This window comes from Labrus bergylta, chromosome 4 (assembly GCF_963930695.1).
Source record: "Labrus bergylta chromosome 4, fLabBer1.1, whole genome shotgun sequence".
NCBI classification, from domain to species: Eukaryota; Metazoa; Chordata; class Actinopteri; order Labriformes; family Labridae; genus Labrus; species Labrus bergylta.
In genome coordinates, this window is record NC_089198.1 from 33,487,220 (window position 1) to 33,507,585 (window position 20,366).

General features: G+C 43.3%; 2 protein-coding genes across 2 annotated transcripts in view; one reads left to right on the top strand and one right to left on the bottom strand.

Annotated features, from left to right (window-relative positions):
* The first annotated feature begins 3,285 nt into the window (after nt 1-3,285).
* LOC109993910 (cadherin-12-like) overlaps nt 3,286-20,366 on the top strand; it is a 57,720-nt gene continuing 40,639 nt past the window's right edge. Inside the window, exons 1-2 of the mRNA XM_029279903.2 lie at nt 3,286-3,426; nt 19,696-20,319. Coding sequence (XP_029135736.2) covers nt 19,933-20,319 — 387 coding nt within the window. The 5' untranslated portion in view covers nt 3,286-3,426; nt 19,696-19,932. The remainder of the gene's footprint in view (nt 3,427-19,695; nt 20,320-20,366) is intronic.
* Nucleotides 12,530-13,470, bottom strand: LOC136178903 (uncharacterized; the record flags this gene model as incomplete). Its single annotated transcript, XM_065953331.1, has 1 exon — nt 12,530-13,470. A coding segment is annotated over one exon (894 nt), but the record flags the coding sequence as incomplete, so codon positions are not given.

Genomic DNA, 20,366 nt, shown 5'->3' on the forward strand with positions numbered 1-20,366 from the left:
TTCTAAAACTCCTGCCATGTGTTAACAATGTGAATCCCTCCACAGTCACAAACCTGGCCCCCCTGTGCCGGGTGGAAGCGAAAAAGATAAGCTAAAGGCTAAAAGCTTCTCGGGCTGTTGGATTAGTTCAGAGTCACTCAGCTTGAACTTTTGACAGTGGTGCCAACACAAGAGATTGATGATGATTTTAAGCCTTTGGTTTCACAGGGGCGGCGCGGTGGTCAGGCTCCCAGTTATTATTCAGAGAGATGTAGGGGTGAAGCGTTCTGTGGCTCCTCTTGGTGTTGTGCCATCTGATAAGTTGAACTGTTGTTGTTCCGAGCTCCTTTGTGATTTGAGTCCACCTTTAATATATGCAACTAACCACTTTGATGAGCTCGGACAGAGGACACATGACTTGGCTGTTTAAAAAAATATCTTCACCCTTCCAATCCTCTTTAAACTGGAACCAATGTGTAACATACTTTCATAATTATGCATTCACAAATGTAGATTTTGTTCATCTCTTTTGTTTCCTTTTTGTGCAGGAAATTAAGGCCTAAGCCGTTTTGCACTCCTGGAAATGTCGGCTCCTGAAGTCTTCCTGACTTGGTTGTTCACACATGCACCTCACAGCGGGAGACTTTCCCTGTAGGACGGGATCAAGGGGAGGGGGTCTCAGAGGGCAGGACATGAAGTTAAAACAATGATGAGGAAGAGGCGGGAGGAACAACAGAGTCCACTAAAACGAGCTGTAGTTCCACACAATGGATCAGAAAACATAAAGAAGTGCACAGAGACCTCGTGTGAAATGAAACTGGTCGTGTGCAGACAGTCTGTAGTCATGTACAGGTTGCAGGGTGTAAAGGTTTTCCCCCCTCTCTATCTACATAGGGGCTCATCCAGCCCTGACTTCCTGTTCAGGGCTGTTACGGTGCAAGAGAAGAAGAAGGCGGTTTCCTGGGACTCTAATCACATCCCCTTGGGGGGCTGACTGTAATCATATCAATCCACGGTAAAGAGTCAGGTCAATATGATGTCAGTTTTCTGTTGGGAAACAGAGAAGAGAACATCCTCGTGAAGAGGATAAAGAAATGTACGCACACCCCCCCACCCTCTCAAAATTACAAATACGCACCTGTGATCTGTAAAGATATTGTTTAGCTGCTGTGAACCAATGTTTCCAGTGTCTTTCTATTAACACACACACCGACACCCCAACATAGCACCTTATCACACACACACACACTCTCTTTCACACACACACACACACACACACACACACACACACACACACACACACACACACACACACACACACACACACACACACACACACGCACACACACACAGCACCTTATCACGCGTTAAGTCTGTAATTGGTTCATATAGACAGAGACCCCTGCAGAGTTCAGCTTTAAGACCCGGGGGGGGGGGGGCATTAATCCACTATTGTGTCTGTGTGAGTATTTGTGTGTCAACCTGCTGCCTGTGTATCATCAGAAATATGTTTCCCTGTTTACATATCTGCATGCAGGTTGCACATTACCAATGTTTGGATTACTCAACGTGTTTTTGTGCTTTTTTCTCTGGCGGATGAACTTATGCTGTATGTGTGCTCAAAGTGTGCAGCCGATGTTTGTGTTCTTGGCTGTCATAACAGACACACTTCTAAGACTGTGTGTGTGTGTGTGTGTGTGTGTGTGTGTGTGATTAAGTGCTCGGGGGAGATGCAGTCTGATAGCGTCTCAGCTATAATACAGAGAAAACAGCCGGCAGAGAAACAGACCCTTTGCCTGGATTCTTCACAAGTGAAACTCTGTCAACAACTCTGAACCATCTTAACTAAGGGGGAGCGGGGGGTGGGGGGGATGGGGAGGGGGGGAGTGGATAGGAGACGTGAGGGAACCGGGGAATAAAATGAAATGAAAGGGGAGTATGATGGAGAGAGAGAGAGAGCGAGAGGAATGTGAGCTTAGTGACATGTTCCACATCAGAGCTGAAAGACAAAACAGAAACTCAGACACACAGAATACATCAAATTTAAAAATGTGCTCTTATTATTTTATTTCTTATGAATTCTTAATTCACTGACGTATAAACAGTTACCATTAAATATGGATTCTAAGCCGCAGCAGTGTAAAAGATTCAGTCTGATTTAGGGGATCTCTCAGAGAGAAAACGTCCACTCTGCATGACACGTTTAGTACCATCTGTTTTCAACGTGTGGAGTCTGTAATCCTGCTACCTGTACTGTAGTTAGACGGACCATCTGCCCGCCTCCTCTGGTTAATTAATTAACAACATGTACAAAACAAGTCTCGTCTTCAGCGTTAAGAGTCCAGCGTGATGTTTTCGTGAACACCAGCCATGATCAGATCAAAGGAATTGTCTGACGTGCTAACAAAAAAATAAAAAATACATCAATAAAAAATACTTGAGGAGCAACTCGCATCAACTCCAAGCCCTGTTCTCTACGACGTTGCCGGTAGCCAGGTCCACAGGACGCTGCATTAAAGGAAGGCTTAATGTGTCTTTTGTTGTTTTGCCTTCAGCTGAATATAACAGAGAGTAATATTGCTTTTTTCAGTGTGATGTAAATTTAAAAAGCAGCTTGCCTTTTATAGCGATTTCCCTGGATAACTTTGTGGAGGTGTTTATTTCAAAACATTCATCACAGAACAAGAGGAGTGATAGCTGGTGTGTTCAACATGTTTTAATGGTGCTGCTCATCATGGTTAGACCTCGCTGTCCGCTCCAAAAGAGTGGGGAACAGATGGATTAGGCCCTATAGGTCATGTTGCTGTCCAGGGTGCTGAACTCTTCAGCGAGGATGAATGTTAGATTTTAAATAATAAAGCAAATAGCTACCTGTATGACTTTTAACTGTAACGGCATGTAGCACTAGGACAAACTAACATCACTAACGTTGACAATCTTTTACTCTTTTTTCAAACCGATCATAGAATATGAACGCTCTGAATATGAACTTTATTGAGTTTCTGTGAGAACATAGACCATTAATTAATCCATTGAATTAGTGGACAGAAGGAAAGGCGGGAGGGAAATGTAAAAACACTCCCAGGATGCACCATGTATTTTAAACATGGTGCATCCTGCTTTGCAATGTAGCAAATCTGAATTTTAAGGAAAAACCTGGAGAGTGAAAGATGCAGAGAGGATCAGATGGAAGTACAGTGAGAGCGACAAAGAGAGAGAGGGAGGGAGGGAGAGAGAGAGAGGGAGGGACTTAGGAGAGAGGGCGAGCGAGCACTGAGAGGATTCACAGAGAGAAGACAGGGGAGATAATAAGAGCAGATAGAGAGAGCTCTTAGTTCAACAGGGTGAACTAATGGACGGAGGAAAAGCCACACACTCTGACTTACGGGAAATATTTGGACTTTTACTCTGCAGCCGCTCGGAGGAACACTGAGGGGCTTTTGTGAGGTAAGTCCCCCCCCGCTCCTCACACTAACACTGCTTGTTGATTAGTAAACACACAAGAAGAGCACTCACCACAGTGTTCACATGACGTCTGTGTGGTACTTTCCCGTTGTGATCCCATGATTAAGGCTATTCCTGAAGTATTTAATGTGCAGGTGGGCCAGTAAGCTGGAGGGGGGTGGGGAGCTTCTGGACTCTCTTAAATCAATTAAAGAAGTGGCAGCTACAGTAGAGGAGCTGCATGCAGGACATGTTGTGCATCCTTAAACAGGAAAGCCTGACTTTGTGAGGGAGAACATGCCTAGTGTGAAGCTCTTTGATCAATGTGTGCTGATGTGATTGAATGCTGGCTGCAGTTTTTCTCAGTAAGTTCAGTTTTCATTGAGCTCGCTGTGGGGCTCACAGCTTACAGAGTGAGACCCTGAGTGAAGCAAAGAGGGACACATAGCTGTGGGTTCACCTAGGGAGGTGTCACACCTTATCATCCCTAACTACAATATAATGACCAAGTCCGTTACAAATAAAGTCCCCTACTAGAAACTATGAGGACCATGCAGGGTGTCCGTCTAAACTTTAAACTCATGTGGTAGTGAGCCGTCATGCAGACTCTGAATGAGATTTGGAGGTGCAGCTTTGTGATGAATGGGGGCCTTCGGGGGCTGATCCGAGGGTGGCCATATATCATAAATCTTATTGCCACCCCAAAATCCTTCCCTATGATTGGCTATTCACCCTGTCAGGACTTGTGTTTGAAGCTGCTAGCGGCTGGCTTTTCTGCATCACTTTTCAAAGGCAATACATTTTTATGCAGTAAGGCAACATTTTAAAAACGTTAATGTAATCATTTAACATAGATGTTATTAGTGCAGACAGCAGGGGTAAACAATGCTTCTTATCAGGTGTGTGTGTGTGTGTCCACATTAAACTTTCAAAAGAAAGCCGAGCTCCGCTGCTGATCAGGCACAATGGTACTTCACTACTTAAGACTTTTGATATTATGTACAGTAGGTGTGAATTGTTGTCTGTCCTATAATGAGCTGACGGTCCACAGTGAGGCCTAAGAGTGCTTTCACACTTACACAAAACTCCTGAAAAACGTCCCTACGTGTCCAGGCTGAGCGTCATCTGTGAACACACATGGGAGTGGGAGGGGGTGGTGACCTTTATTCCCTGTGATCGCTGCACGACCATAAACTGTCTGCATGTCACCTCTATCATCTCTGTGCTCTAACGAACCTGCTGCTGCATGTTTCCTGTTCTCCAGTATGTTCTTCTCCACTCTTTAGTTCACACTGAGATTCTCTTCAACTACACATTGATAGAAAGACACATATTCTCATTATAGGGTCGAATAGAGGACTCTGTTACTTCGTTCGCTACTTCCCGCGTTTTTCTTCATGTCTTCATGGCCTCAGGAGACACCCCGCCCGCCCTCCCATCTGACAGAGACGGGAGGGCGTTAGACTCATGAGAGGTGCATGTGTGAAGCTTTGAAATGTGAGGAGATGGACAATGAAGCTCAGGTTGAGCAACAGGCTGGAAACACAGAAAGTCAGGGCAGCCCTGAAGTTTGAATGAAGAGACTCATTGGGATATTCAGTTGTGCAGTCTGAATCTGCTGAAGAGGAGAGTTTCTTATTTTGCATTTCCTTCCGCTTGTTGAGTCCCCAGGGCCACAGTATATCTTTGTTTTTAAAGCAGAGTTCGACCAGGAGGTTAAATCTGGTTACAGACTGTCTGACGAGTCCACGAGTATTATTTATTAAATGTGTGGACCTGGATTGTCTTTATTTATCGGTCAATATGTCTGTTTTGCTTTTTTTAGGGGATCAGTGGGCATTATTTGATTTAAAACTCAAACCTCTTTGAGATTCCTGGACATTATGAGGGCAATCGTAAAATAATCTATCAAGCTGTGAAGACTTCCTTTAAGACTCAAAGCTGCAGGATGTAATAAATTCAAACTGCGGTGTCTCTAAGACGAGTTTCTGACCTTCAAATGTGTTGAACTTCCAGCCCAGCAGCGCAGACCTCAGGCCACACAAAACACGGTGAACACGTGAAAAGAGCAAGACCATAAGTAAATACATTTTAATAACTCATCTATATTTCCTGTCAAATGGCTCTCCTGCTCTCGTGGAGGAAGTGCTGCTGAAATATGGAAATTAACGAGAGCGTCGCATTGGCAGCCTGGAGAGTTTTTGTGTGGCTCCAACTGGGGCAGCTCGCCTTGTTCCACCTCAGTGGAAGATTGATGACTTCTGGGTTCTGGGATCTGCACCTGTTTCCTCTCCTCTGTCTCCCCCTGTCTCCACCCCCTCCCCTCCCTCCCCTCTGTCGGTCCCTCTGCAGGCTATGCTCTATCTCCTTCTGTGCAGCTGCTTTATTGTCTTTATTAAATATTAATGGCACATCATGTTATGAGTGTAGAGTATAAAAAATTTCCAAGTTTGAGCACACAATCTTCTACGAGTTTCACCAGAGGGCGGCTGCACATCGTCTGAACACAGGCGGGTTTTTTTAACATGACGATGTGATGTAGCATTACGTGTTTAAAGGTAGGTTACAACCAAAGTGCTCATGTCAGAGATAAAGTATAGTGATGTAATCAAGAATGGAAAACCTGGCAGGGTGAGCAGGACCCCGACACCAAGCCGAGGCGGTTCTGCCCACCATGAATTCACAATTCCCCCCAAATTTGACGTCCTCTAATATATCACCTCTTCAGATTATCTATAATGTCACCACCAACTTGTGTTAAACTGTGGAGCATCAGCAGGATGGAGATGTGCTGGTTTCCCACTTACAGGGATCAAATATGTTACATCACCAGAGATCCCAGGAGGATTTATTTTATGCTCCTAGAAGTGCAGAAAATTCAAGATGTCGCTTTATGTGGTCGTCTGCAAAAGAAAGAAACTGCAACCAAACCGGTGTGTTAAGATGGTTTCATCATGTGCTGATAGTTGAGCAGTGAAAATGATTGACTCGTACTTTATATTAAGCTCAGTTTCACTGTAAGTCTGCAGTTTGGTCTCCTTAGATCATCTGTGTTCAATCACAGCTTCTCCAGAGTCTGTCTGAGGTCTGAGGTATGTTCTGGGTCATATCAGGATTCATGACTCACAGGTTCACTAAATCAAAAGAATCACTGTGAACTCTGCTGTAGTTCTTTAGTCTGTAACAGCACACTGTGCTTATTTACATACATGCAGCCTGCACGTATCATGCAGTCATCAGGTCATCAGGCTGAAAATACGCCCCTTATATGCAAAAAAGTGTCTTAAGCACAAATATCGGCGCTCACAGCCACGAGCACTTAGAGTGAAAAAATGAGCGTCTGCTGAGACCAGTGGTGACTGTAGTTATTAGAAATGTGACGCTCAAACTGAAACATTAAAAATATAACCAGTGGTTAAAACAGTCCAACTGTCAGCGGCTCATCACTTCCCCACATGTGTGGAGACGCTCTGGAGCCGTTACCATGACGACGATGTGAGTGTTGTTTTTTTCCTTGAGTTGTCCTTGCATGCTCATTTCAGGGAAAAAAAACTTTGTTTAAACAGTGAAACTTGTAAAATCTTTGGAGTATGGCCTCACAAAACACTTGAAGAAGACCCTCTTCCCTCCTCATCTTCATTATCAGAATAAAATAGTGATTCATCAGCACCAGAGCATCGGGTCACTTCTCTCCAGACTCTCCAGAAGGTCGGGGGTTCATGCTGAAGTGTCCTTGGGCAAGACATAGCACCCTGGTGATGTGTGAATGTGTATGAATGGGATTAGTTAACGCTGATGGTGTGTGCGTGGATATATGTGACCTTTGAGTGGTCAGTAGACTTGAAAAGCACCACACAAGCTCAAATCCATTTCTAGTCATGTTTAAAGCTAGAAATAGATCATTACCCGAACATGTACAGAAGTCGTTTGTGTTTACATCTAATGAGGAGGATCATAGACGGAGATGAATTTTAAAAGTCCATTTGCACGCACTACATTAAAACAAATGTGTATTTCAGTAAATGGAGTTAAGTTATGGAATTCTGTCGATAATCATTTAAAATGCTGCTCAACTATCATTCAATTTAAAAGATTGTATAAAGAAAAGGTTCTGGGAAATGATGAATGTATTGAGTTAATCTAACAGATTGTATTTGATTGTTTCTATATTGTTGATCTATTTTTTGTTTTGTGAAAGAAAGAGAAAACAACAGGTTAGCCACCTTATTCTATTAAACAGTATCTTGTGTTATTAGGAAAGGGGCAGGTATTATACGTTTTCCTGCTCCTGTTTGCTCATGAACAGTGTTTCAGTATTATGAGAAATTATTTCTTGTTGTGTTAACGAACATTGATGGGGCCTCATTAGGGAGATATCCTACTGTCATTGTAAAAGTTGCACATTCTGAGCCACTGCTGTGAAGTTTGTGAGTGCAATTCTTTCTTGGTGCATCTTGCCCTGTGTGAAGCTTTAAAGGTTTATATGTGATTTTTCACACTTAAATGTAGCAGAAATCAAGTATATCCTCTGAAAATAACTCTGTGAGTCATAACTGTCTACAATGGGTGTAACACTCGAGTCCCACTGTCTGTGATGTTTTCAGAGTTTTCAGAGTCCTATCTTCACTTTGTTTACATCGTTAGGACGGCCGGCTGACTCCTCCCCTCGTGTATAAAAGTTGTTTAACTGAGGGACTAGAGAAAAGAAGAATAACATACTGTACTCACTGCTTAACTGTGTTTCTAGATCACGCTCATTTCAGGTAAATTTACATGCAGTGTGAAGATACGAGCAGAATAAAGATCGCTAGCATTAGCGTTTTGGTTTCATGCTGGTGCTCAAGGGCGACATCTGCTGGATCAAAAAAGCAAGACTGTTTGAAATATATATCAGAGATCAAGTCTATCCTGTGTAAACATCTCTCTGAGTCCTGACTGTCTACAATGAGGGAGAAGCTCGAGTCCCGCTGGCTGTGTTGTTGTCAGGCCGTGTTTACATGGACGGGACGGCCGGCTCCTCCCCTTGTGTATAAAAGCTGTTTTAGTCAAGAACTAGAGAGAAGAAGAAGAACATACTCACTGATTATTTGGATGTTTGTTATGATAATGATTCACTTCAGTGTCTTTAGCGGTGGGTGGGGTTGGTAGGAGGAGAAACAGGGTCAGTTCTTATGTCACACCTGAGGTTGCACACATTCAGGTAAGGCAGGATACACCTTCACGTTAAGTAACGGGCTCACTGGTCATAGAGTCAGGCTCAAGGATAGCTTTTAGGTGTGGGTTTGTGGTAGTAAGAGTTTTTAGATCACGGTCATTCTGTTTAAATGTACATGCAATGTGAAGCTACGAGTTAACTATAGAGCGCTAACATTAGCATGCTAACACAACAATGCAGGACACGCGTGATTTTGGATCGGGGGAAAGGATAAGTTTGTCCACCACTTGTGTTTAATGGTGTTTAATTCTGGTGCGTTTTAATTGATAACTGCTTTGAGTCTTCCTTTAAAGCAGGGAAAAGAAACTGTGCAGCACAGCCTTAACCTGGGATGAGTGCATTTCTAAAGGAGTTTGCAGCTGATGAACAATCAGAAACACTGAGAAGTTCCAGATAATACAAGTAAAACAACAAATCAGAAAATCCCCCAGAGAGCAGCAACAGTTTGGTTGTTTTTGTAGATTTTCTGATTCCATCAGGACGTCGTCAGTTCTGACTCATTCCTCCCCTCTGCACTCGGACTTCCAAAAGCTCCGTAGGTTTCCTTGGTGCTGGCAGACTGATCCTTTTTATGGTGTTATCTGTCTGATCCCTTTATTTTTGTTTATCAAGTTTGTTCATTTAGCAGTCGACTGGGAAAGCCTTCAGTCTGAGTGGAGCTCCTCACACAGCCTCTCCTCCAGTAACCTCTCTCACCCAGATCCAGGGGTTAATGAATATATCAAACTCAACGTGTTCACACTGAGTGTACCTCTCAGGCTATAGAGCGATAATGTTGGTAACAGTTTGAAATAGACCTCCTTCTTTAGGATTCACTGCAGAGAGAGAGAGAGCAGCTGGTGGACGAACCTGAAGAATATTTATTTGATCTCCAAACGTCTGTGTTGGTGAAAAGGTTAAGCTTCAGGATCTGCTGGCGGCTGGAGTGGAGGGAGAGTCTCTAAAACTCTAATCTGCTAAATGAACTAAGTGCTGGAGGCGGGGGTGATCAACAGGTCTTACAAAAAGTCTTGTCGGCAGAATGAGAAGTCTAAGCTGTTATAAATAATGGGCATAAGCTAATATGAGACAAACTGTGAGGGATGAAACAGGAAAAAGAACCACCTTCAGGCAAGACGCACAACAAAAGAACTGTTGCTAAATATTTTTGATATATTTAACCTGGCCTGAGCATGGTTACTTCTTAAACATAACGTCGTATTACAACACATGAATGGCTTTACATGATCATAAAGCGTGCTTAGTTTACAAAACAGACGGACTAGAAAATTGAAAATACAAAAAAAATAAAGGGACACGCAGTAAAGTTAGCATCCGCACATTGGAGAACAGCACAGAGATCATGAGAGCTACTTCACTGACTGTGTGTGTTATTGTGAGTCATGTTAGTCAGATACAGACAGAACACTCAGAGGTTTCTCCTGAATGAAGGCTGACCATGCTGTGTACCCGTGCTCGTGCTCGTTCATGAACTGTACCTCTCCACAGCGTGCCAGGGCCGAGGATGTGTAGTGAGCTCGAGCACGGATCGGAGCACTCACTCGTCAAATGAACTGAAATAACACGTTTGTATGAGCCTCAGTCATTTGATTTTCTTCTATTTTCTCCACTTTCTTTATTTATTATGATATTTAATAATTCCACATTTATTCTGTTTTTCACCACTTCACAAGAGCCTCTCACACACGACTTTACAAAATAAGTGCCGGGTAACTGTGTGAGTGTTGAGGAAGCAGAGGTATCCAGAACCCGTTCCACTGCAGTGATCCTTAAAGAGCCAGACAGCGTCACAGCGAGTCAGCCTCAGCGGGCGCCACACCAGCAATTTATAACTTTTTACCAAAGACACAGGCAGAGAATAGAGCTCTGTGTGTGTGTGTGTGTGTGTGTGTGTGTGTGTGTGTGTGTGTGTGTGTGTGTGTGTGTGTGTGTGTGTGCGTGCGTGTGTGTGTGTGCGTGCGTGCGCGTGCGCGTGCGTGCGTGTTAATACATAGTATTGCGTGTTAATACATAGTATTAACAGCACTCTGTTTTTGTTGCATATTTCCCTCTGTTCTATATTTAGTTTCTGCACACGCATCAGTAAACAAACCTCGACTGTACTGTCCTATAAATCACATTACGAACAACAACGACAAACAAAAAGCACAAAATTCTGAAGCAAAGCGCTTTAAGGACATGATCCTCTTGCAGAGCTAAAAAAAAAAAAAAGGCCGTGCCCAAACTGGAGTTCCTGAAAGGCCTTCATGAGTCTCGGTTGAATTTTCCGCCCTGCAGTGTTCCATGAAGGAGACATCGCAGGCCATGAGTGAGCTCTTCCAGAGTTCCTCTGCTGGGGAAGTGTGGAGGTCCTGACCTTAAATAGAGCCTTTAATGTTGCATTTTAACTTAAGACCCTCACTAATCTGTTCCCCACAAACCTCTTCCCCCCCTGCACAGATCCTCTTTGGACCTGGATGAAATCTCTTCTCTTGGAACTTGAACCCTTGAACATTTTGTTGGTACTGATTGCTTTTACATCGTGATTCATATGCAACCTAGCACGTTTGGAGATTTCCCTTTCATGACATCACAAAGGGCAGTAGCCCCTCCCCCAGGTGGGTGACACTCCCACAGCTAGGTGTTTGTTCTGCCCTCTGAGTCTGCCTTCTCACCGTAAACAATTCAGTTCAATTCAATTCAATTCAATTTATTTGTTCAATTTGTTGTTCTGGCAGGCCGTCAACAAACGATCTTGAGGAGCCTAAGAGAGCTCAAGAGCTCTCAGGAAAGTAGGTGGTTAGTGACTGAGATTTACAGATAGATACATACAGTAATATGATGTACTGTATATGCACAGAGAGAGAGAGAGGAGCTCAAGGTGCCAGTTTCCCCGGTAGTCTAAGCCTACCTAGCCTGTTGTTTTTAGTTCTCATTCTTCCCTGATGGTGTTGTTTCCCTTGTGTGTTTTAGGTTAGTGTTTCATTATTTTTGTAACTTTGTATCCTAGTGTTTCTTTATGTTCCAGTGTGTTTTGTTTCATTCTTGAGTTCTGTGTGTCTTTAGTGTTTCATGATTTAGTTTTGTATTGTCCTCAGTGTTTCTGGTCTTGTGTTTCTCCCTGCCTTGATTGCCCTGATTGTCTTCACCTGTGTTATTAGTCTCACCTGTGTCTGATTACCTCATGTCTATTTAGTCTCTGTGTTTCTTACCTTCTGTGTCAGTTCATTGTCATTTGTCGGTGTTGTTGGTAGTTATGGCAGACGTTAGTTTTCCTTGTTCTCCTAGAGATTCCTCGTGGCTATCTTTATTACCTTTCGTCTTTTCAAGAAAGTAAGTTTTTGTTTGCCTTTTTGTTTAAATAAATATTTTTATTTTTTCATTCTGCACTTTTTCTATTCAATTCAATTCAATTTATTTTGTATAGCGTCAACTCATAACAAGTGTTATCTCAAGACACTTTACAAAAAGCAGGTAAAAGACCTTACTTATTGCTATATTACAAAGACCCGGCCTATCCATCATGAGCACTTTAGCAAAGGCTCATGACGAAACAGCCTTCACAGGCCTAGACTGCGCCGGGGTTGGAAAGGGATAGGGGGAGAGATGGGATAAGATGCAAGAAGAGGGATAGGGAGCAAGGGGGTGGGGGGAAGCAGACCATCCATCAACAATCTGGTGGGGAGGGGGAGCGGGGGTTGTTCTGGCAGGCCATCAACCAACGATCCGGTGGGGTGGGGGTTGTTCTGGCAGGCCGTCAACCAGCGATCCTGAGGAGCCTAAGAGAGCTCAAGAGCTCTCAGGAAAGTAGGTGGTTAGTGACTGAGATTTACAGATAGATACATGCAGTAATATGATGCACTGTATATGCACAGAGAGAGAGAGAGGAGCTCAAGGTGCCAGTTTCCCCGGTAGTCTAAGCCTATAGCAGCATAACTAAGAGCTGGTCTACACCAGCACTAACTGTAAGATTTATCAGAAAGGAAAGTTTTAAGTCTATTCTTAAAAATACAGACTGTATCTGCCTCCCGGACCTCGGCTGGAAGCCGGTTCCAGAGGAGAGGAGCCCGATAACTGAAGGCTTTACCCCCCATAGTACACTTGGAGACTGTAGGTACCACCAGCAGGCCTGCACTCCGGGACCGCAACACTCTCGAGGGACAGTACGGCAGTAGCTCCTTCAGGTAAATTGGCGCCTGGCCATTTAGAGCTTTGTAGGTAAGAAGAAGGATCTTGAATTCTATTCTAGACTGTATGGGGAGCCAGTCCAGAGAAGCCCAGACAGGAGTGATGTGGTCCCATTTCCTGGTTCTGGTCAGTACACGAGCTGCAGCGTTCTGGACCAGTTGAAGAGTCTTTAGAGATTTGCCAGAGCACCCTGACAAAAGAGATTTACAATAATCCAGTCTGGAGGTAACAAATGCATGAACTAGTTTTTCTGCATCATTTTGCGACAGGATATTCCTGATCTTGGATATATTATGAAGGTGAAAATAGGCTGTTCTTGAAACTTGACTGATGTGAGAGCTAAAAGACATATCTTGATCAAAAAGAACTCCTAGATTCCTAACAGTGGTGCTAGATGCCAGGCTGATGTCACTAAGGACAGTCAAATCACTAGAAAAAGTCTCTCTGAGGTTCTTAGGGCCTAGCACAATAACTTCAGTCTTGTCTGAGTTAAGTAGCAAAACATTTCTGGTCATCCAGGTCCTAACGTCCTTAAGGCACGTTTCTAGCTGACATAACTGACTGGTGCCATCGGGCTTCATTGATACATAAAGCTGAGTATCATCTGCATAACAATGAAACTGTATGGAGTGTTTCCTCATAATATTTCCCAGAGGAAGCATATATAATGTAAAGAGAATTTACAATAGAAAACAATAGGACATGGAGCGAGAAAGACAGAGACACCCAAGCCCTTCCAGAGAGGGGGTGTGGTCAGACACAGCTCATTTACATATTTGAAGGTACAGACACAGAAACAGCCTGTTCTGAGCCGGGCTGAAATAGAGGGGTTTATAGAAATGATCAAATACAGGATCAGAGTGGATTTAGAACAAGACACTTCACACACATGTTTTGAGGAGCTCTGAGACTTATTTAAACTGGTTGAAGAGGAGAAGAATATGTGACCTTTGAACCTGATAGGTTAACTGTTTAAAGGTCATTACGTGTTAACTACTGTTGGTGGAAATGCGACCCGATCCTATTGATGCCCCCGTCAGATGTTTGTGACTCCCTGCTGTTCTTTTAACGACTTCATTATCTCATTTATTTCCTGGTTTGAAAGAAGGAGTTTCTAAAAATAGAAGTCAGCTTTGCTCTTTTCCTTTGATGTATGATTGACATGGCCCTAATTAGCTTGTTAGTGTTCAATGGTGCATGAAATATCACAGGAGGCACCTGTCTGTTAGGCTGAGAGTTTTCACTGTAAAGAGTCTGTGCAACACCTCACCGGCAGTCACTGTGCGTCAGTATAATCCGTCCAATCAGGCTGCAGAACCATCATCATAATAATAACTTTGTTCATACATCACCTTTAAACACAGTGCTTTGACCTTTAAGCAAAGCAACATTAGAACAAAGCACCAAAAAAAAACCCAGAAGATTAAAAACAACACCAAAAAAGACGAAGACAACAGGAGAACCCAAAAAAAAAAAACACGACCAACAAACTGTATGTAAAGCAAACATCAGACGATCATCACAAGGACCAATCATCAGCCTCTCTGAACTGATCAGGAAGTTCAAGAATATGTAGCGTATGATAAAGTATGAAGGTCACTTAACAACGTGTATGTGCTCCTCTTTAATGTGATGTGAATATCATGATCCTGACCCTCATGGAGATGGGGGCTAAACTCAGGTAGATATTCCTCAGCTGTCAAAACAAACTCCTCACAGCATTGTGACCCTCAACAGCAAATGTAGTCCACCTGCACATAGTTTGAATGTGCTTTTTGTTTCACTAACAGACTCAATTTATTAATCGCATCAGAGACGAAAAGTAGTGGACGAAGCAACAGAGTCTGCTACACGACGCTATAAAGAGAATGTGTGTCTTTCTATCAATGCTACGTGTAGTTGAAGAGAATCTCAATGTGAACTAAAGAGTGGAGAAGAACATACTGGAGAACAGGAAACATGCAGCAGCAGGTTCATTAGAGCACAGAGATGATAGAGGTGGCGTGCACACAGTCTATGGTCGTGCAGCGATCACAGGGAATAAACGTCACCACCCCCTCCCACTGGCTCCAGGTGAATTCTCCTGATTATATCCTGCTGTGTTCTCACATCAGCTCACTCTGACACGCTGTAGAAAGAATACTCGAGGGCCGGCAGGACAAACTCCAAGTGAAGTCTGGGTGAAAAGTGTGGTTGCTTGCGTTCACACATGCAGCTCCTCCTGGAAATATCCAGAGTTTTCTGCACGTGTGAAAGCCCCTATTACATACCTTTTTGCCTGGGGTTGTACAGGTAAAGAATTTTTTAAATCTTCAAGAAATCACATAACGTACCATACCATAAAGAAAAGTACCACTAAAGACAGTAAGGGTTGAACAGCTGCTGGTCATCTGTGTTGAGGGTTTGAAATGTGGCTTTGGGGATTGTGAAGATGCTCTGAAAAGTTTTGCAGCTTTCCATATTTGCTGTGAGATTGTGGAAATTGTGTCCTCTGGAGGAGATGAAACGACGTGTACCAGAGTATTTCAGCACTGAGTTCATAGGGCAAACAAAAAAAAAGCCTCCAAGAACAGTGGACTCATGGGCAGCTCACAGGTTCAGAGCTCAGCACACAGAGACTGATTCAGGGAAATGTTTACAGTTTGAAGAAAGGCTGTATGGACTACAAACATGGACGACTTTTACGCTTGTGGACTGGATGAAGAAACTCACTGGCATAAACTTGCCATTCAACATATTTGCAGAGGACACAAAAACACAAAATAACATGAATCTTCTGCTCAAGTTGAATACTTTAAATGTAGCAGATGCAACTTTGTCTTCTCCTCTTCATTTCATGAAGCTGCACAGATGAAACACACATGAGTTTATAGTTCATCCTTTTAATCACGAAGGGATTTGAACGTCTCCCCTGAAGCAGGGGGCTGAAATTTAACATTTAAATTATGGAAGTCTTTTTAAAAAGTAGCCGTATATTCTATATAGCTGTCTGCTGTGCAGGGATCCTGGGTTAGTCTGTGACCATCCAATCGGCTGACTGGACCACATCACATTTTGATTGAAACAGTTTCAGATAACAAAAACTCTGGTACAGTGGTTAAAGACAAAGGCCTATAGTCACACCTGCAGAACCAAACTAATCTTATTTTTAACAAAGATTCTCTCTTAAAATAATGACTCATTCGTTTTTTCAGTGAACCCGTCCCGATCCATCGTTAGCCCTGCCACCGTGTGGGAGAAGAGCAACGGCATCGCCCACCCAGGGATGATGAATGTAGAGGTTTAATAACTGACAGTTACAACTGAAGAAAAGGCAAACTTATAACAACCGACCGATATGCATCAACTTCACAGTGCATATGGTTATGTGAACTTGATTTCAGAATAACCTTTTGGATGTTTATGTCATCTGCTGTCTCTACCTCACAGAGCCCTGCTAGTGAAACAGGACAGTGGTGGTGGGGGGGGCATAGAAAGGCTAGTTTTCAGATTGTATTTTTTTGTTTTAAAGTCCTTTAAAGTTTCTGTTCATCCGGTCAGAAGACGATGATTCACCTCTGACTTTTCAAACAACAACATGCAACATCCGATCTTCTGTGAGTAGCTGCACACATTTTTAACATCTCACACAGTAAAGAAACATTTCATGTGACATCAGATTTTGTTTTGTATCCAACCGTACGACATGCCCACACTTTAAGTTCATAGAGACCGGCTCTGAAGAACAACTCACATCCTCCTCTCCAAATTATTTTAATACTGTGTGAGGTTCTGTGCCTGACTGGACTAAAGCCTCTCTGGAGATCATATCCTCACACACACACACACACTAAAGCCTCTCCCCAGGGGGCCTTTTCACCATCTCTTGTTTCAGGAAGCACTGACCCATGCCAGCGTTTGTCATGTGATGGTGAAAGGGACAGCAGAGCACAGCGCTGTCCCTCCTGACCTGAACAGAACCTGGATTATTCAGAATAAAGTCACATTGTTGGAGGAACTTTCACCAGTTGACCGTTTTAATCTGTCATTTTCTCTCTTTGTGATTTGGAGTTCATTGTGCGTGTGCATCACCTGACGATCTCTAACTACAACGAGAGAGCTGAACAATAGAAGTGGGCCAACAGGAGCAGAAATGTCACAGTTGAGAGGAGATTCACTCGTTTCCAACTGAAGCACATCTACAGCCCGCAGCAGCAGTTAATCTGGGCTGAACAGAGCTGCTGCACATGACGGATCATTCACAGCTCTGACGTGTGCAGTTTGGACGCTCTTTTAGAATCATCGGGGGAAAGACCTAAGGATGAAAGTATGACCAGAAACAGATGTTACACCCTGCTCCGAAGCCTCCGAGTCTACTGACAAATAAAATCATTTTATCTCACAGAACACGCTGGTCTAACTGTGAGGAGGGAAGGTGTTGTAGTGTGTGTGTGTGTGTGTGTGTCTCCCGGTGCTGAGGGGCAGCTTGACTAACATGTGGGGGTCCTATGAATAGTCGATTTTCAAGAAGTCCTCGCTTTTTTTTTTTTTTTTCAAATTAAAGCAGATTTACGTGAGGGAGCTTAACCGAGGCTAGACAGATTTGTGATGGGGCGATAGCCCTAGCCCAGGTTAAGAGCCGTTCTTGTGTGTGTTTAGGGGGGTGGAGGGTGGGGGGGGTCAGACTGACTGAATGAGTAAAGGTAAATAAATTTCTAGTTTTTGTTCAGCTAGGTTCTCTCTGAGTTGTAAAAATTATTTTGGTCGAATAAGACGTGATGCTTAAAGGCTTTATGTGATTTTTTTGATCCAGCAGATGTCGCCCTTGAGCACCAGCATGAAACCAAATCAACTTGCGCTGCATTGTTGTGTTAGCATGCTAATGCTAGCGATCTTTATTATGCTCGTATCTTCACACTGCATGTAAATTTACCTGAAATGAGCGTGATCTAGAAACACAGTTAAGCAGTGAGTACAGTATGTTATTCTTCTTTTCTCTAGTCCCTCAGTTAAACAACTTTTATATGTGAGGGGATGAGCCGGCCGGCCGTCCTGGCGATGTAAACAAAGTGAAGATAGGACTCTGAAAACTCTGAAAACATCACAGACAGTGGGACTCGGGTGTTACACCCATTGTAGACAGTCATGACTCACAGAGTTATTTTCAAAGGATATACTTGATTTCTATTATATTTAAGTGTGAAAAATCACATAGAAAGCCTTTAACTATTTCGTCACTCTGAGAAACAAAACAATTCTAAAAACATTTTACATGCTCAAAAATGATTCAAATGCCACCTGGAAGATATATAAATGATAGTTTAATTCATTGTACAGTTTAATTTAAACTGCAATATAGTTCTTAGGGGGTTGTCAGGGGGGGTGTTGGATATCCTTTTGCATCAACACCAACAGATGCTCACTGTCCACAGTGACAGTGAGTGTGGACAGTGAGCATCAACTCTCTGCTCTGTGAATTTCAGTTTCCCCTCGTAAACATTATAACATGTGGTGCTTTGATTTTGAAGGTGGTGCTTTGTGTTGACGAGCCGTTGACTCAAATCACAACACTCAGAGGCTCGTCCGTAAATGGCTCGCTGTGAGGTTCAACAAGGTTCTTATGTGGTGTGTCCCTTGCTGGGAAACTCCTCTAGGAAACATTTGATTCGAGCTGATGTGTGTGTGTTTGTCGCTAACGTTTGCAAGCCATTAGATTTGATTCTAGTAAAAATCAAACAATATTTATTTCTGTTTTTATACCACGGCAACAATGATACAAGTTCTAGACATTCATAGATAATTCCCGATATCAGTTCATTCTCCTCCTCCTTTGTTTGATGAAACTCCTGCACAGATATGTTGGCTGTGTGTCGGTGAGAAGTGATGCTAACGCTTCTGTGCAGGAGTTTAACTTCTGATGGATTCATTCTCCTCTTATTGAAGGAGGGAAATGTTGATGATCTTAAGCGTTTGGATCCTAGAGAAGGCTCTGGAAATCAGGGGGTATCTTTAAAAGTAGTGCATGTGTCCAGTTGGACCCAAAGATTAGTGGTCAAAGGTCAAAGGTGACTGTGATCTTTTGTCTGCTGAATATGAGAATAGAAATGTTTCAGATTTAATGGAAATCCTTCTGGGGTTTCTAAGTAAATGATCCTCCTCCTCTCTCTTCTTCTTGTGACGTGTGAATATAAGGGGAGATATGCAGGTGTATGTTTTTGGATGAATGGGGGGGGGGGGGGGGGTCTGTTTTCTTTCTTTAATTTGCTGTATTGCTTTATTAATCTGGGGTGTTGTTGGTGGCGGCAGTAAGGTCTTAAAGAAATGATCTGACATAAGCAAACCTCTTCTTTTAAGTTTCTGCACGTGCAGCTACATCCATCAGCTGTCACACTAATCCAGCGTGGCAGCCAAGCTCGCACGCTAAAGCCTTTTTCTAATCAGAGCTGTTTGATCTGATGGAGATACTTACTTACTCCGTCTGAAGAGTTGGTGTTGATGCCTGAAGTCACGAGTGCTGAGTAAACACTTTACATCACAGATGGTGTGTCATGGTGGTCCAAACCTCACACTTCAAAATGTCTTCTAACGTCTATGTGGAGGTTAAATGTAAGGTTAAAGGTATGCTATATGTGTGCAGTGTGTCAGACAAAAAGACATCTCTGAGCAAATACTGAAATTGCAGTATTTGAATTTAAACCTCTAAAAGTGATCTTAAGTTTTGAAACAGGGAAACTGACCCTCCAGTGTAGTTCTGCTACAGTACCTCCTGACTTTTGATTTGAAGTGCTGCTGAAGTCTCTCTACAATGTTTAGAATTTAGACTGCAGTACCCATTTTAAGCACTAGGGGTCAGAGTTACATATGAGCACATAAGAACTAATCACTGGCTTCCCCTCTGTCTTTTCCTCCAGGTGTCTGAGCAGAGGACAGGCGGAGACAGCGAGAAGAGCGACTTGGTTGCCTCAAAATCAAACTTGAAATGTATTGAACTCTCCGTTGTAAATCAGAGTGTCCAGTGACTCGCTGATCCAGCACAATGGTTTTCAGAGAGATTGATGCTTTAACAGATTTGCCTCGCATCATCTCGGATCATCTTGGAGTTTAATCCTTCTGCCCGATGCTCACCTGCAGGTTGAACCCTGCTTTGGATGCATGTCTGTTCCCACCCTGGACTCAGCCAGCTCTCTGAACTTTACTCCAGCTTATTTTTCTACCAGCGTTATTCCCTGATGATCACAAGGGAATATGCCACTCTGTTTCTGGTGGGCTCCTGCTTCCTGTTGGGCTACAGCGCCCAAGTACCCCTGCAGGCTCAGCTCCAAAGCAGAGCTAAAGCTGGAGGGATGTCTGCCAGGGGGGGACCCGGAGGTAATAAAGTGAGGGCCCCATCATGGGAAGTGACATCATCAGAGGGCAGGACGAGGCCCAGGGGACACGAGAGGTCGAGGGTCCAGCGGATTAAAAGAGGGTGGGTGTGGAACCAGTTCTTTGTCCTGGAGGAGTACATGGGGTCTGAACCACAGTACGTTGGAAAGGTAAGAATGTTCTGTTCATCTCTGAACTTTACATTTAAGTAAGCGAG